The sequence below is a fragment of the Schistocerca cancellata genome, chromosome 8 (assembly GCF_023864275.1).
Source record: "Schistocerca cancellata isolate TAMUIC-IGC-003103 chromosome 8, iqSchCanc2.1, whole genome shotgun sequence".
Taxonomy (NCBI): domain Eukaryota; kingdom Metazoa; phylum Arthropoda; class Insecta; order Orthoptera; family Acrididae; genus Schistocerca; species Schistocerca cancellata.
The window spans coordinates 141,564,261-141,581,528 of NC_064633.1; the positions used below are offsets into that span (position 1 = coordinate 141,564,261).

At 36.8% G+C, this 17,268-nt stretch overlaps 1 protein-coding gene across 1 annotated transcript in view; it reads left to right on the forward strand.

The window, feature by feature from the left end:
- The window catches only part of LOC126094586 (epoxide hydrolase 4-like), a 128,573-nt gene that overhangs the window by 86,269 nt on the left and 25,036 nt on the right, over nucleotides 1-17,268 (forward strand). The window contains exons 4-5 of the mRNA XM_049909051.1: nucleotides 3,306-3,462; nucleotides 3,568-3,728. Coding sequence (XP_049765008.1) covers nucleotides 3,306-3,462; nucleotides 3,568-3,728 — 318 coding nt within the window. The remainder of the gene's footprint in view (nucleotides 1-3,305; nucleotides 3,463-3,567; nucleotides 3,729-17,268) is intronic.

Here is a 17,268-nt window from a genome sequence, read left to right on the forward strand (position 1 = left end):
AGCAGCATGTTGTGCCACAGGGTGGTCTATTTTGCTCCTGGCTAGTTTGGTGGTGGCTATTCATCCTGGTGGACAGACAGATGGTAGTCGTACCAATATAAAAAGCTGTGCAATGATTGCAGCAGAACTGCTTTCTTAAATGATCTGGCCCCTGATGGGGTAGGATAAATCTGTGAAAGGATTGGAATAGGAAGTGCTGGATGGGTGGATTGGGCAGGTCTTGCACCTGGATCTTCTGCAGAGATATGATCCATGTGGCAAGGGGCGGCTTCCAATCCCAACTCCACAACCCCCTGATGTTGTGCTTGTTGGCATTCTAGTCCGTGCACAGTGTGCCAGACAGCTCTCCTCTCTCCCTCCACCCCTACACTGCTATCCCTTCCCTGCCTCCACTCCCTCCAGATTTCTACTTCCATCCCATGTGATAGTTGCATTCTGGCCTGAGCTACCAGAGTTGGTGATCATGTGTGTGTGTGTGTGTGTGTGTGTGTGTGTGTGATGTGCTTGCTTGTGTAAATGAATGGTGTGTGTTTCTCTTTTTCTGACAAAGGCTGTGGCCAAATGTTTATGTGTAAGTGTATTTTAATTGTGCTTTTCTGCAACTTAATGGTCCATATATCTTTTCCTACATTGTAGAAATCTGTAATATACACTAACGTGCATTTCTGCTGTTTTGACATTACATTGAAGGTTCTTTGATAGCAATTGAAGTGCTGATATTGAAGCTGTGTTTGAAATGTACATTGGCAAAGTAAAACACTACTGAAAAGTTAGTGGACAGACATTATTATTAAGTTTTCCATTCATTTCACTGCCTCGATTTTGCCAAGAATAGCTACTATGGCTGGCATAAAATTAATTTTAATGCTACTTATGTAAGCAGATACAGTATCCAACAAGATGGTAGTTTTATTAACAATGGGTTAATGACTATTCACATTGTGAGTGCTGTAAAGATGTCTCTGGTTCTGGTTCAAAATAAATGCCCAACAAAGGAGTAGTACATATCTTCAATCAAATGAACTTTTAAGAAGGACTTTGGAAAAATTAATATATATTTTTCTTGAGATTTATTGGTTCTGCATCTACACTCCTGCAAACCACTGTGAAGTGTGCAGCAGAGAATATGTCCCATTGTACCTGTTAGTAGAGATTTTTCCCATTTCATTCACATATGGAGCACAGAAATAATGTTTCAATGTCTCTGTGCACACTGTTGTTAATGTAGCCCTGTCCACACACTCACTATGGGGGTTGTAGTAAATTCCTAGAGTCATCATTTAAAGCCAAATCTTGAAACTTTGCAGTAGGCTTTATCAGAATAGGGTTTCTTTATTTTCAAGAGTCTGCCATTTCAGTTGCTGCAGCATCTCTGCGACACTCTCCCATAGGCCAAACAAATATGATACCATTCATGCTTACCTTTATATACATTCAATATCCCCTGTTAGTTGTATGTGATGTAAGTCACACACAACTGAGCAATTATATATGGATTGCATGAGTGGTTTGTAATCTATCTCCTTTGTAGATTGATGGCAATTTTCTAATATTCTACCAGTACACCAAGGTCTACCACCTGCTTTTTCCATGACTCAGTCTGTGTGATCATTCTATTTCATTTTTCCCAAAGTGATCATTCCATTTCATCTCCCTACTGATCTTTACACCAAGGTATTTGTATGAGCTGATCGATACCAGCTGTAACTCATTGATGTTATAGTCATAAGATATTATGTTTTTCATTTTGTGTAATGCATAATTTTACATTTCTGAATATTTAAACAAGTTGCCAATCTTTGTACCTCTTATTTATGTTATTTATTTAGCATATTGTTGTATCACAAAAAATAATATTACAATTAGCTCAAATTACCAACTAATATTGAAGCCATGAATATAGTGTAGTTATCACTCTCTCATCACCAGGAACTCTGTTGGATTGCTAGGGAAAGCTTTCTGAGGATATTCTTGAACTATCCGGTGAACAGTCTGCTTTGAGTGCCACATTTGCAACATGATGAAGTTATTTTCTTCCACTGGTGCAAAGAGTCAGCACACCTTCCAGTGTTGGTTCTTATTCAGTTAAGAACCGACCACATCTGGAGTGGCAATTCAAACCAGGTGACACTGGTATTAAAGCCATTTTCAATTAACATTCTTTCTGTTTCCAAGGATGGATTATGACAGCAAAACCTACATTTGCTGATGCTTGGGATGTCTGCATGAACAGGAGGATTAGGATTTTTCTGTAATTTATTGTACTCCTGTACAGTTGCACTTTCCCACTGCAGAGGTGGAGCTGATATGTGGTTGAGTATGAGTAACAAAAAGTATTTGTAGGTCTGATGATACCAGTTTTAAGATGTGTGGTAAGGATGAGCTGTGTATCAACAAGCTTTCTGTGAACGCTCTTCATATAGGCTGGTGAACAGTGTTCCATAACAAGGTAAGCTAATTCCAGAACTGAAGTAGCAGTGTTGATCCAGTTTATCCCCACAATGTGCCACAGAGTTTCTGGAGGATGCTGTTTTGTGTTTTGACTTTGGCAGCTGTTCTCATTTTGGGTTTCTGTAATGTCTGAGAAATCTTCCTTCAAGGTGGACCACGAACTCTTTGTTGACAATCTTGTTGTTGAGATGAAACACTGATACCATCTTCTCGGTACAACTTTGTAATGTTATCAAGAGCTGACTGGATATTTGTGCAGCTTCTTTCAGGGAGAATATGTTTTTGTTGTGCAAAGAATAAGACAGTCAGTCTCTAAGCAACTGTTGTTTTTGTATTTCTTCAGCTCTTTCTATAAATACCTGTGATTATGATGTATTGTGTTGTTGTTGTTGTTGTTGTGGTCTTCAGTCCTGAGACTGGTTTGATGCAGCTCTCCATGCTACTCTATCCTGTGCAAGCCTCTTCATCTCCCAGTACCTACTGTAGCCTACATCCTTCTGAATCTGCTTAGTGTATTCATCTCTTGGTCTCCCTCTATGATTTTTACCCTCCACGCTGCCCTCCAGTACTAAATTGGTGATCCCTTGATGCCTCAGAACATGTCCTACCAACCGATCCCTTCTTCTAGTCAAGTTGTGCCACAAACTCCTCTTCCTCTGTTCAGTATCTCCTCATTAGTTATGTGATCTACCCATCTAATCTTCAGCATTCTTCTGTATATGATGTGTTATAGTACAATATTTTCTATATTTTGAAGATTTATGACTCTCTCACTTGTTAGTATCGTTATTATTTACGTCACTGTTCCTGTATTTTTAATTTCACAATATTATGTTCTCTTTTTTTATTTCTAGGAAAACAAAAGATTACTCTTGTTGCCCATGATTGGGGTGGCATGGTAGCATGGTACTTTTTGCTAAAACACCCAGAAAAGGTTGAAAAATATATAATCATGGATACTGGATTTCCAAAAGGATTCTTCAATTCACTTAAACAGTTTTTTAAATCATGGTATGTTCATCTTCTTCTTTTATCATCTTTTAATATTCAAGGCATCATTGGAAATTTTGGAGAAGAAGTTTTTTCTGAAATATATTTTTTTCTATTCTTTTACAGGTACATATTTTTCTTCCAAATGCCTTACCTTCCAGAGATGTTTGCTTCATCTTTTGATCTGGAAAATTTCACCAAAGTATTTATAGATGATGGTTCAGTTGAGACGGGTGGTATAACTGAAGAAGATATTGAAGCTTATAAGTTTACTTTCCAAAATAAAGGTAAGTGTTTGTTTGTGTTTGTCTCATGTACATATGGTTAGAAGATCCGCACATATTAAGGAAGTGAGCTATAATTACTGACATGCCTGTGTGTTCTGTCTGTTGTTCTACATTTTTTGCATACTTTTAGTATCTTTTGTCATAATTTTTTATAGTCGTAGAAGGTTTTGGTAATATTTAATATAAGTATTAAAATAACAGTGCTACTGAATTGTATATGTCAAGCAAATAATACATTCTTTGCTGAACCCAGTTAAATTCTTAATAGGTTAAGATTCACCAACAGAAGTGAGTTTCTATCGTCACTTGGTTTTGGATGGTAATGATAAAACTAGTTATCTTCTTGCTCATAAAATTTCAGTAATTTTAAAGAAATCAGTACCACTGATGCCTTGTTGTTATAATAAGTTATATGGTACTTTTTAACTTGCAACTGATTATGCACAGATATCGACATATGGTCGAGATATTATTTGCACACCTGTAACATATTTGTTCTGTTGGAACATTTCATTATCATTCCAGGATGCAGTCATGATTTCATTAATAAGTATACAGGGGCATGGTATAAACTCCTGAGTGGAACATTTTTGTTCCTTCAGTATAACATTTAATGGGGGAGACCCAACTGTAGAATTCAGAGTCATTCCACTGCACTTCCAACCTGAAATCCATGACTCATTTACAGCTACAAGGGTATTGTGCATTCATGACCTTCCTTTGCTGTTATATTATGCAGACATGACATACTGTAGGAAACTGAAGTATAGAAATTTCATATTCAGTTGCATGCAGTTGTCAACAATGAATAAAATATAAAAACCTGGTTATTTATGAGGAAATTTTTCTCTGAGACCTGCCAGTAAAATAATAGCACAGTGTGGTATTTGTAGTCAAACATTATGTTTCAAAACAACTGTGAGTAACCTGAGAAAATTACAGAATGAAACATCCAACAATAAGGTTATCATTTCAGTGGCAAAGTGTTCTGCTTTCATCATCAACTAAATGAAGTGCTGTTTATGACAATATTGATGATGGCAATGGAAAAGATAATCAACAGCTATAAAGTTAATCTGCACACAGTGTTGATTATAACACATGAACCTATGGCATATTCCTCAAAAATTCAAATTATAAAGGCAATATGAAAGTCTGGCAAACCCTCTTAGTGACTTCATTTGGGGGGGGGGGGGGGGTGTTAGGTGCAAAACACCGAGAAAGAAACTAGCTAATCTCCTTTCAAGTTATCCATTGAAAATTTTCAGTCTTTCTCAGTTATTGAAGACAAAGGTTTTATTGCTATTGTCAAAGGTTTGAATCCAGTACATTGTTTGCCAAAAAGAAAGGCAAAAGTATGCTTCCAGCAGCAGAACACAAAAATTGCATAGATGCTGCACAAGAACTCCTTATTACAACTGAAAGAAACTGCTTGAAAGCTATGTAGCTGTGACAACACATTTAATAACATAGGATTTTCAACTCCAGTGAGTATTGCTACAGTGTTCATAAATGGAGGATTCTCATACAAGTGTTCATGTGGTATGAAAGAGAGAGGGGGAGGGGAGAGAGAGAGAGAGAGAGAGAGAGAGAGAGAGAGAGAGAGAGAGAGAGAGAGTTTATTACTAGTAGTTCAGTCTTTGAGATAAGATTTTGGCTGTAATCACTGATGATGTGGCAAACATGAAAAATGCAGTAGTAAATGAACTCAGGTGATGCACTGAAAAAGTGGAACTGTTGACAGAAAACATAAAAACATCAGGTGCTTACTACAAGTAGTGTGTGGAAAAACAGCTCAGAAAAGCCTAGGATTAAGTCCAAAATGCTCATTCAGTGTATCGCAACAAAGTGGAACTCTGCTTGTTATATGCTTGAATGTCTCAAAAGAAAAAGAAACTGAGGGATTAAAAACTGTAGTGATAATAAACAAAGACATTCTAGCTCTGTCATAAGGTATATGAATACTCTGTTCTGAAGCTTAAATAAATGAAAATTGAGAATGAACCATATAAAATACTTAGAAAACATTTCTACAGTAGTTCAAACTATTTTGCTGGTTTCAGTGTAATTCTACAGCCTCTAGCAGACCTAGTAAATAATTAATATATTTCTGTAACTATTTATTTATTTTATATTTATTTTATATGAAGAAATACATGTCATTTGTAATCATACAGTTAAGAATTTAGACACAAAACTAATATGTTTAAATTCTGAAAATTAATAATTTAATACTAGTAACAAGGAGAACATTTAGCTATAAGATTAGGGCTGAATTAAAATAGATGCATTTAATCAGAGTTCAACATTAAGTGAATGATGATAGTTGATAACAGAGGGAGCAGTCACTGAATGAATGCTCCTGATACTTTCTCAGAGGACAGTGTTTGACAATATGCTGAATGATTTGTTCTTGGACCCCACAATTGCAGGCTGTAGAGTTTGGGAGTCCCCACTTGTGCATTATAGCATTGCACCAGGCTCTTTATCTTGTTCAGTCTCATCTACTCACTTATCTTCAGGTCAAATACTGGTAGGCTGGCAGATGTTTCTTGAACACTTGATGTTTTATTGTTGCAACATTCAAGTTGCCTTACACCACTCTTTTTGCTGTCAAACTTCTTGTTGTGTCTTCCATTATGCCACAGTACATAGTGTGATATCAAGTGATCTGGATGAGGGTCGTTTAAGACTGTAAGAATTGGAAGGTCTTGGCGGTAGTTCAGGTGATGCAGCTTCCTCCAGTCTCAATTGGTTGCTTTCAGGCATCGCAATTCAGACGATGGAATGTTTCTGGCAGTGTGCTGTCAAGGGATTGGTGTGGGTTTTAGTGCAAGCATAATAATTTTCATAGACTCATTCAGATGAATGTCTAGTTTCCTTGTATGAGTATTGTGATGCCACACTGTAGCATAGATTCAGGTAATGGGTTTCTAAGTATCTAGACAATATAGTTTTTCCTTCCTCTAGTGTGCTGTTTTGCATGCCTACGGCTATGTCATCTGCATAGCAAGACATTTTGCTAGCAGTGTTTGGAATGTCACTGGTGTAGAGGCTGAAGAGCAAGAGTGCTAGGACTGATCCTTGGGAAGCTCATTTTTTGTGGTAAATCACGTACTCTGTTTTTGTCTAGCACTGTCCTTGAAGTAACAGTTAACATATCTCCCACAAGAATTGTCAGTTTCTTATTTGGGGCATGCATTTTTAATTTCAGTAGTAGTCCATCTAGCGAGACATCTAGAACTATTGGTTAGTTGGAACTGGAACATTATAAGCTATTACTGATATATAATGTATAGTTTAGCTCATCCCTATATCATACTGTATGCTTTCCTAGAAAAAAACAAACAAATGTAACAAAGAAGTAATGTGAAAGATTACAAAAACACTGATAAATGGCAGTTGATAAATGTATTTATTATTTATGGATAATTGACTCCCAGGTGAAAAGTCTGGCAATTAATGCAGAATGCTCACATTAATAATGAATTTGGAGTCTGTGGAATTTAAGTGACCATAAAATAAAAATTATGAACATAATGATAAATATGTTAGTGATTAAAGGTCAGCAAACTGATTCTCTTTTGGTGTAGTTTGTAATCTGGAGCTAAAAACAGTTGTTTTCTTCAAAATGAAGATATTATATGGCTAAATCTTGGAAAATGTGATACCATAATTCAAATGTTTTGTGCACATGTGACTTAATATAAATTATTTTAGCAATAATCTGACAAATGTACACTACCAGTTATTGAAATTCCCAAGAGAAAATGACATGTGGCAACGTGTCAGTAATTAATAAATGCATCATAGAACTGTTAAGCAAAGTAAAGTTAACACATACCACTCTTGATCTGCCTAAATGCAGTGATTAATGTTCTTTTACATTCATCCATTCATTATATTTTGCTGTCTGGCTGTCTAGTGGTCAAGTGCATGCTTGGAAACAGAAAGGTCATGGGACCATATCCTGTTCAGTCTGTATTTTAATTTGTCTTTCACCTCTCAACGATGTGGGAGTCACCAGAAACGGAACATGATTCACATTACTTGTTAAACTGTAGGTCCGCTTTTCCCTGGTTGGATAACTGGAGTAGGTTAGGAACACGCAAGTCATCAAAGTGGTATCCAATTGAAAGAATTGGACCAAGACATTAAGCCCCACAAATTATTATTATTATCATTTCTTTCTATTCTCAGACGTTATGTCTGGTCAAAAATGGACAGTGGAGCGGACCTTGATCAAGCATGACTTCCTTTTAACTCTACGGTATATGTTACATTGCATTTAGGAACTTTCGAGTAATTGAACATGTATCAATAATTACAGATTTCTGTACTTGCATATATAAGTTTGGATGTAGCTGTATTGCGTTGATGTACTGGTGGATATTGTGTGGTATGACTCCTGTAGTTGATAGTATAATTGGTATAATGTCAACTTTATCCTGATGCCACATGTCCTTGACTTCCTCAGCCAGTTGTATGTATTTTTCAATTTGTTCTCCTGTTTTCTTATGTATATTTGTTGTATTGGGTATGGATATTTGGATTAGTTGTGTTAATTTTTTCTTTTTATTGGTGAGTATGATGTCAGGTTTGTTAAATGGTGGTGTTTTATCTGTTATAATGGTTCTGTTCCAGTATAATTTGTATTCATCATTCTCCAGTACATTTTGTGGTGCATACTTGTATGTGGGAACATGTTGTTTTATAAGTTTATGTTGTAAGGCAAGCTGTTGATGTATTATTTTTGCTACATTGTCATATCTTCTGGTGTATTCTGTATTTGGTAGTATTGTACATCCGCTTGTGATGTGATCAACTGTTTCTATTTGTTGTTTGCAAAGTCTGCATTTATCTATTGTGGTATTGGGCTCTTTAATAATATACTTGCTGTAATATCTGGTGTTTATTGTTTGATCCTGTATTGCAATCGTGAATCCTTCCGTCTCACTGTATATATTGCCTTTTCTTAGCCATGTGTTGGATGCGTCTTGATCGATGTGTGGCCGTTTTATATGATACGGGTGCTTGCCATGTAGTATTTTCTTTTTCCAATTTACTTTCTTCGTATCTGTTGATGTTATGTGATCTAAAGGATTGTAGAAGTGGTTATGAAATTGCAATGGTGTAGCCGATGTATTTATATGAGTGATTGCTTTGTGTATTTTGCTAGTTTCTGCTCTTTCTATAAAGAATTTTTTTAAATTGTGTATCTGTCCATAATGTATGTTTTTATGTCGATAAATCCCCTTCCTCCTTCCTTTCTGCTTAATGTGAATCTTTCTGTTGCTGAATGTATGTGATGTATTCTGTATTTGTGGCATTGTGATCGTATAAGTGTATTGAGTGCTTCTAGGTCTGTGTTACTCCATTTCACTACCCCAAATGAGTAGGTCAATATTGGTATAGCATAAGTATTTATAGCTTTTGTCTTGTTTCTTGCTGTCAATTCTGTTTTCAGTATTTTTGTTAGTCTTTGCCTATATTTTTCTTTTAGTTCTTCTTTAATATTTGTATGATCTATTCCTATTCTTTGTCTGTATCCTAGATATTTATAGGCATCTGTTTTTTCCATTGCTTCTATGCAGTCACTGTGGTTATCCAATATGTAATCTTCTTGTTTAGCATGTTTTCCCTTGACTATGCTATTTTTCTTACATTTGTCTGTTCCAAAAGCCATATTTATATCATTGTTGAATACTTCAGTTATCTTTAGTAATTGGTTGAGTTGTTGATTTGTTGCTGCCAGTAGTTTTATCCATGTATAGCAAATGTGTGATTTTGTGTGGGTATGTGCCAGTAATATTGTATCCATGATTTGTATTATTTAGCATGTTGGATAGTGGGTTCAGAGCAAGGCAGAACCAGAAAGGACTTGATGAGTCTCCTTGGTATATTCCACGCTTAATCTGTATTGGCTGTGATGTGATATTATTTGAATTTGTTTGGATATTAAGTGTGGTTTTCCAATTTTTCATTACTATGTTTAGGAACTGTATCAACTTAGGATATTCTTTGTATATTTCCAATATTTGTAGTAACCATGAGTGGGGTACACTATCAAAAGCTTTTTGGTAATCAATGTATGCATAGTGTAGTGACTTTTGTTCAGTTTTATCTTGATATGTCACCTCTGCATCTATTATCAGTTGCTCGTTACATCCTCGTGCTCCTTTGCAACAGCCTTTTTGTTCTTTATTTATAATTTTGTTCTGTGTTGTATGTGTCATTAATTTCTGTGTAATGACTGAAGTTAATATTTTGTATATTGTTGGTAGGCATGTTATGGGGCGATATTTAGCTGGGCTTTCTGTGTCTGCTTGATCTTTAGGTTTCAGATATGTTATTCCATGTGTAAGTGTATCAGGGAATGTGTATGGGTCTGCAATGTAGCTGTTAAATAATTTAGTTACATGTGAATGTGTTGAGGTGAACTTCTTTAGCCAGAAATTTGCTATTTTATCTTTTCCAGGGGCTTTCCAATAGTGAGTAGAATTAATTGCTTGGGTGACTTCATCTTGAAAAATTATCACTTCAGGCATTTGTGGTATCATCTTGCATGTGCGTGTTTCTGCTTGTATCCACTGTGCATGTCTGTTATGTTTGGTGGATTGTCTATTTTAATGTGTGTGTTATGTATTGTTTGGTAAAATTTCTTTTGGTTTGTGTTGACTGTTTGGTTTTGTTTCCTTCTATTTTCACTTTTTTTTATATCTTCTAAGTCGTTTCGCTAATGCTTGTAATTTCTGTTTCTTTTCATCTAATTGCTCTATCGCTTCTTATTGTGAGATTTTACCTAACATTTTTCGTTTTTTGTCTGATATTTCATTTCTTATCAATTGTGTTAGCTGTTCGATGTCTTTTCTCAGTTTTTCTATTCTGATCTGTAGCCTGTGTTGCCTTGCTGGTTTTGTGGGTTTCTTCTGTGTGTTGGTTGATTCTGATCTCTGACTAGTGTGTATATTTAGTGTAGTGAGTGCTCCTATATAAACCAGTAGTTATAACTCTTCCATAGTTGTGTTTTCATTTTTTTTGTTGTGGATGATTGTGTTGATAGTTTTTATTGTTGTTTCGACTTGTGGGTTATTTGGCGGTCTATGCAAGAATGGTCTAATGTCTGTATTTGTGTCTTTTTATTCTATATATGTCAGCTGAAATTTTTCTTCTATATCTAACATGTGTGTCACTTCGTGTTCTATTTGTGCATATTGTGGTGGCTGTCTTAAGATTTCGTTTTCCTCTGATTGTTCAACTGATGCGTGTTGTCCTTTGTTTGTTCTGGATTGTTTGAGTCCATTACTGTATTTTCTTCTTCTTCTTCTGATTGCACATTATTTTGTTCCAATATTTGTTGTACTTGTTGTTTGATGTTTTCTAATTCTGACTGGGGTATCCTGTTATTTTTGATTATTACACGGATTTGATCAGCTAGTCGTTGTTCTGTTAAAAATTTTAATTCTGGGTGTCTGGTAATAAATGTTGTGTATACTTGTGATATGTATCCAGTAGTGTTGGTTCCTAGGTTTGTTGCTTGGTAATAACAGAACATGAGGTGTCGATTAACTTCATCTGACCATCTCATCCTCTGACTTTGTTTTCCTTCTAGGGTGGTTGCAGGAAGCATATCCTGCAAAACACCTCTATTTGGATTTAAATCATTTTCCAGCTGGCTAGCAGTGTCGTTACCATTGTGGGCGGGTATAGGGTTCAAGTGTCTTCCCCGACCATGACGGCGCTTGTCCGAGGCTGCTTTAGTTCTGTCCTGAACCAACTAATCACACTAAAAGGGGGGTTAGCCCTTTTAGTGGTTTGTTCTTTTACGACTGTCAGAACATACCGGAGGCCTATTCTTTTCCCGGGCCTCCACGGGGTTTATTATTATTATTATTATTATTATTATTCCCTTTCTCAGACCTTAGGTCTGGTTAAAAATGGAACGTGACGCTGACCTTGTTATTATTATTATTATTATTATTATTATATTTGGCTCACACAATTCTTTATTAATATAGTACATCACATTCTTGGGAAATTTGCCTGCCGGTATAAAAACTTACTGGACAGAAACAGATTGTATAATTATAGAAAATTGTGCAACCATTATTTATTAGGACTTAGTATTCTACCAGATACCCACATATAAAACAGCTCCAAACATCTGATTACTTTAAAAATGAGTCAAGGAGTCAAATATTTGATGATAGGTGTGAAAGCAAGAAAAAGTTTAGAAAAGGTTTGAAATTGTGCTTAAAGCTTATCGGGAGTTGTTAAGTCCTCAAAGTATGAAGCACTGGATGAATATTGTGTTGGTAATTTGTCCTCCATTTTAAGCAAAAGATAGTTTTCCATGCATCTCTACGTTTATGACATCTTTTCTCTTGAAGATTTGCAGGTACATTGAGTGGTATATGTTTATACTGTTGGCAAACTGTGTTGTGAATAGAGTTAGTAACAAAGAAGTAATAAATTAAAATGTCATTCCTGATGCTGAAGTTTGATTGCATCAACAGCAAAAATGATAAACTTTCTTCCTTTCATCAATTTGTAGGGATGTTAATGAGCATTTTTTATAAAGGTTTGAAATTATGTGTAAAGACTGTTGGAAGTTGCTAAGTGCTCTCACTCTCAATTACTGGATGAATGAAGTTCATGTATGTGTGCTCAGTCAGTCGCGCTGCCCGAAGTCACACATGTTCAGTTTCTGACTGTAATACATGTCTTATTGTGTTGAACTTTTGACATTAGGATTGTACATCTTCATGAGTATATTACAACAGCATTTTAAATTCAGTCAATAACCATGCAAAATACTGAAATTAAATTTTTTTACCTGGTAGCTGTTAGGTAGGCAACCTGCAACTGGTTCCGAGTTGTGGGATAGTTGCTTAATAATATAGATCCCTTCCATGTATCTATATATTTAAGGTTGTCATGCATGTAAGATTAACAGGTTATAACACTCCTACTCACAATATGCCGCTTGGGTTCTGAGGCCATCCTTGGTTCCTTCCGGCGGCTGGCTGATTTGGTGAAGACAACCAGCATCGCACGCAGAGTGCAAGCTGAGCTTAATATCTGCAGCATAGTGCCCAGAGTCGATCGCGGTCCTCTGGTTTGGAGCCGTGTGGAGGGTCTAAACCAGAGGCTCAGACGACTCTGCGACTATAATGGTTGCAAATTCATCGACCTCCGTTATTGGGTGGAGAACTGTAGGGGCCCCCTAGACAGGTCAGGCGTGCACTACACACCGGAAGCAGCTACTAGGGTAGCAGAGTACGTGTGGCGTGCACACGGGGGTTTTTTAGGTTAGAGGGACCCCCCCTTGGGCGAAACGATAAAATACCTGACGGCTTACCAGAGAGGACATTATCATCGTTGATAAAGAACGTCCGTCCTCAGAGACCAAAAACAGGAAAAGTTAACGTAATATTGGTAAACTGCAGGAGTATCCAGGGCAAGGTTCCTGAATTAGTATCTCTTATTGAAGGAAATAGTGCGCATATAGTATTAGGAACGGAAAGTTGGTTAAAACCGGAAGTGAACAGTAACGAAATCCTAGACACAGAATGGAATATATACCGCAAGGATAGGATAAACGCCAATGGTGGAGGAGTATTTATAGCAGTAAAGAATTCAATAATATCCAGTGAAGTTATTAGCGAATGCGAATGTGAAATAATCTGGGTTAAGCTAAGTATCAAAGGTGGGTCAGATATGATAGTCGGATGCTTCTATAGAGCACCTGCATCAGCAACCGTAGTAGTTGAGCGCCTCAGAGAGAACCTGCAGAACGTCGTGAAGAAGTTTCGTGATCATACTATTGTAATAGGGGGAGACTTCAATCTACCAGGTATAGAATGGGATAGTCACACAATCAGAACTGGAGCCAGGGACAGAGACTCTTGTGACATTATCCTGACTGCCTTGTCCGAGAATTACTTCGAGCAGATAGTTAGAGAACCAACTCGTGAAGCTAACGTTTTAGACCTCATAGCAACAAATAGACCGGAACTTTTCGACTCCGTGAATGTAGAAGAGGGTATCAGTGATCATAAGTCAGTGGTTGCATCAATGACTACAAGTGTAATAAGAAATGCCAAGAAAGGAAGGAAAATATATTTGCTTAACAAGAGTGATAGGGCACAAATCGCAGAATATCTGAGTGACCACCATCAAACGTTCATTTCTGAGGAAGAGGATGTGGAACAAAAATGGAAAAAATTCAGAAACATCGTCCAGTACGCCTTAGATAAGTTCGTACCGACTAAGGTCCAAAGCGAGGGGAAAGATCCACCGTGGTATAACAATCATGTACGAAAGGTACTACGGAAACAAAGAAAGCTTCATCATAGGTTTAAGAGTAGTCGAATCATAGCTGATAAGGAAAAGCTGAACGAAGTGAAAAAGAGCGTAAAGAGAGCAATGAGAGAAGCATTCAACGAATTCGAACATAAAACATTGGCAAACAATCTAAACAAGAACCCTAAAAAGTTTTGGTCATATGTAAAATCGGTAAGCGGATCTAAATCCCCTATTCAGTCACTCGTTGACCACGATGGCACCGAAACAGAGGACGACCGAAGAAAGGCAGAAATACTGAATTCAGTGTTCCGAAACTGTTTCACTGCGGAAAATCGTAACACGGTCCCTGACTTCAGCCGTCGCACGGACGCCAAAATGGAAAATATTGAAATAAACGATATCAGAATTGAAAAACAACTGCTATCACTTAGTAGCGGAAAAGCATCCGGACCAGACGAGATACCCTTAAGATTCTACAGTGATTATGCTAAAGAACTTGCCCCCTTTCTATCAGCAATTTATCGTAGATCGCTGGAAGAACGTAAAGTACCTAGCGACTGGAAGAAAGCGCAGGTCGTTCCCATTTTCAAGAAGGGTCATAAATCAGATGCGAATAATTATAGGCCTATTTCGCTTACGTCAATCTGTTGTAGAATAATGGAACATGTTTTGTGTTCTCGTATTATGACGTTCTTAGATAATACAAATCTCCTTCATCATAACCAACATGGATTCCGCAAACAGAGATCATGTGAAACTCGGCTCGCCCTATTTGCCCAAGAAATTCACAGTGCCGTAGACACTGGCGAGCAGATTGATGCCGTATTCCTGGACTTCAGGAAGGCATTTGATACGGTTCCACACTTACGTTTAGTGAAAAAAATACGAGCTTATGGAATATCGGACCAGGTTTGTGATTGGATTCAGGATTTCCTAGAAGAAAGAACACAACATGTCATTCTTAACGGTTCAAAATCTGCAGATGTAGAGGTAATTTCGGGAGTACTGCAAGGAAGCGTGATAGGACCTTTATTGTTTACAATATACATAAATGACTTAGTTGACAACATCGGTAGCTCCGTGAGGCTATTTGCAGATGACACGGTTGTCTACAAGAAAGTAGCAACATCAGAAGACTCGTACGTACTCCAGGAAGACCTGCAGAGGATTAATGCATGGTGCGACAGCTGGCAGCTTTCCCTAAATGTAGATAAATGTAATATAATGCGCATACATAGGGGCAGAAATCCATTCCAGTACGATTATGCCATAGGTGGTAAATCATTGGAAGCGGTAACGACCGTAAAATACTTAGGAGTTACTATCCGGAGCGATCTGAAGTGGAATGATCACATAAAACAAATAGTGGGAAAAGCAGGTGCCAAGTTGAGATTCATAGGAAGAATTCTAAGAAAATGTGACACATCGACGAAAGAAGTAGCTTACAAAACGCTTGTTCGTCCGATTCTTGAGTATTGCTCATCAGTATGGGACCCTTACCAGGTTGGATTAATAGAAGAGATAGACATGATCCAGCGAAAAGCAGCGCGATTCGTCATGGGGACATTTAGTCAGCGCGAGAGCGTTACGGAGATGCTGAACAAGCTCCAGTGGCGGACACTTCAAGAAAGGCGTTACGCAATACGGAGAGGTTTATTATCGAAATTACGAGAGAGCACATTCCGGGAAGAGATGGGCAACATATTACTACTGCCCACATATATCTCGCGTAATGATCACAACGAAAAGATCCAAGAAATTAGAGCAGATACGGAGACTTACAAGCAGTCGTTCTTCCCACACACAATTCGTGAATGGAACAGGGAAGGGGGGATCAGATAGTGGTACAATAAGTACCCTCTGCCACACACCGTAAGGTGGCTCGCGGAGTATAGATGTAGATAGAATATTGATGAGTATTAAGTCAGAATTTCGATTTAAAAATATTGTTTGTAATATCCACATTCTTGCAAAATTATAAACTGAGTTTTGAAGCAGGGAAAGTTACCCAAATACTTGGTTTCTTTTCTAGTTGAATCAGAAGTGTCAAAGTTTATTGTTCATATTTAAATATTATTTACATTTGTTGCAGAAGAACTGAGATAATTCTTAGGTTTTTTCCTACTCTTATCTGATTGCAAAGATTTAAATTAATGAAAAGTCTTCAGACAACTCATTTTCTTTATCATTTATTCACAAAAAGCAAACTGAACATGACAGCAGTCTCACTGAATGACTCGCTCTCTACCGTTTCACTCACTTCCTAGTGACTCAGTGATTCTGTGCAGTCATAACCACTGTCCCCTATATAATCTCAACAATGCTTGTTACTTACGGTACTGTTAAAATTGGAAATACTTGTACAAAATTATTTAAGTTTGATATTACATTCAGCAGGAAAAACATTTTGCAGTATTAGATTCATAAAATGTAGAAGATTTGAAAGTTAAATATTATGTGAGTATTAATAGTTAACATGGCAATAAGTATATTTTCATTTGAATTAAATTGCTATTTCACTTGTCTACAATACAGGTAATTCCATTCATCAGTCTTAATTATCCTGTGCAAAATACTATGTCCCACATTGTATTCAAAACCAGTAAGTAACACATTTACTTCATGAACGAGTGTTAACATCATTCTATAAGGCTTGAAAAATATGTATTAAAGTATTTTCTACATTGTCTGAAATGTCATCAAACAGTAATTAGTGACATTTAAAAATTGAAACATGACCACAAGTATATTATCACAACAACAAAAAATTACAGTGTATCGTGATGATTAGTAATCAGATGTATCATGTACTACAATAGGTGAATCTTTGTCGGTTTCTTTACAATGTAATGGAAAACATGTTTTTTCCGAACAAAAATTTGTGTAATTGTGTATGGTACCTAATGATGTACACACAAATCACTGTTACACAAATCTTTGCAAGAGATATGTGTCATTTGGGAAGAACTGTTAGATAGGTTGCTGAGTCAATAGAAAGCCAATTCTGAAATACATTTTTTTTAATGGTAACATTAACAACTATTACAAAACTGCTTAACACCAAATAAGCGGGTCCAGGAAATAAACCGACCAAACAAGATATTAGTCAACCCATTAATAGAGCACGCTTGTCACTTTCAAGTGCTGTGGATGGTTTAGAACTGTTACTAGGCAGTCGTGTGACCCTTCATCATTGATCTAAGTAGTGGATGTGAAATGTTGTGTATGTGCT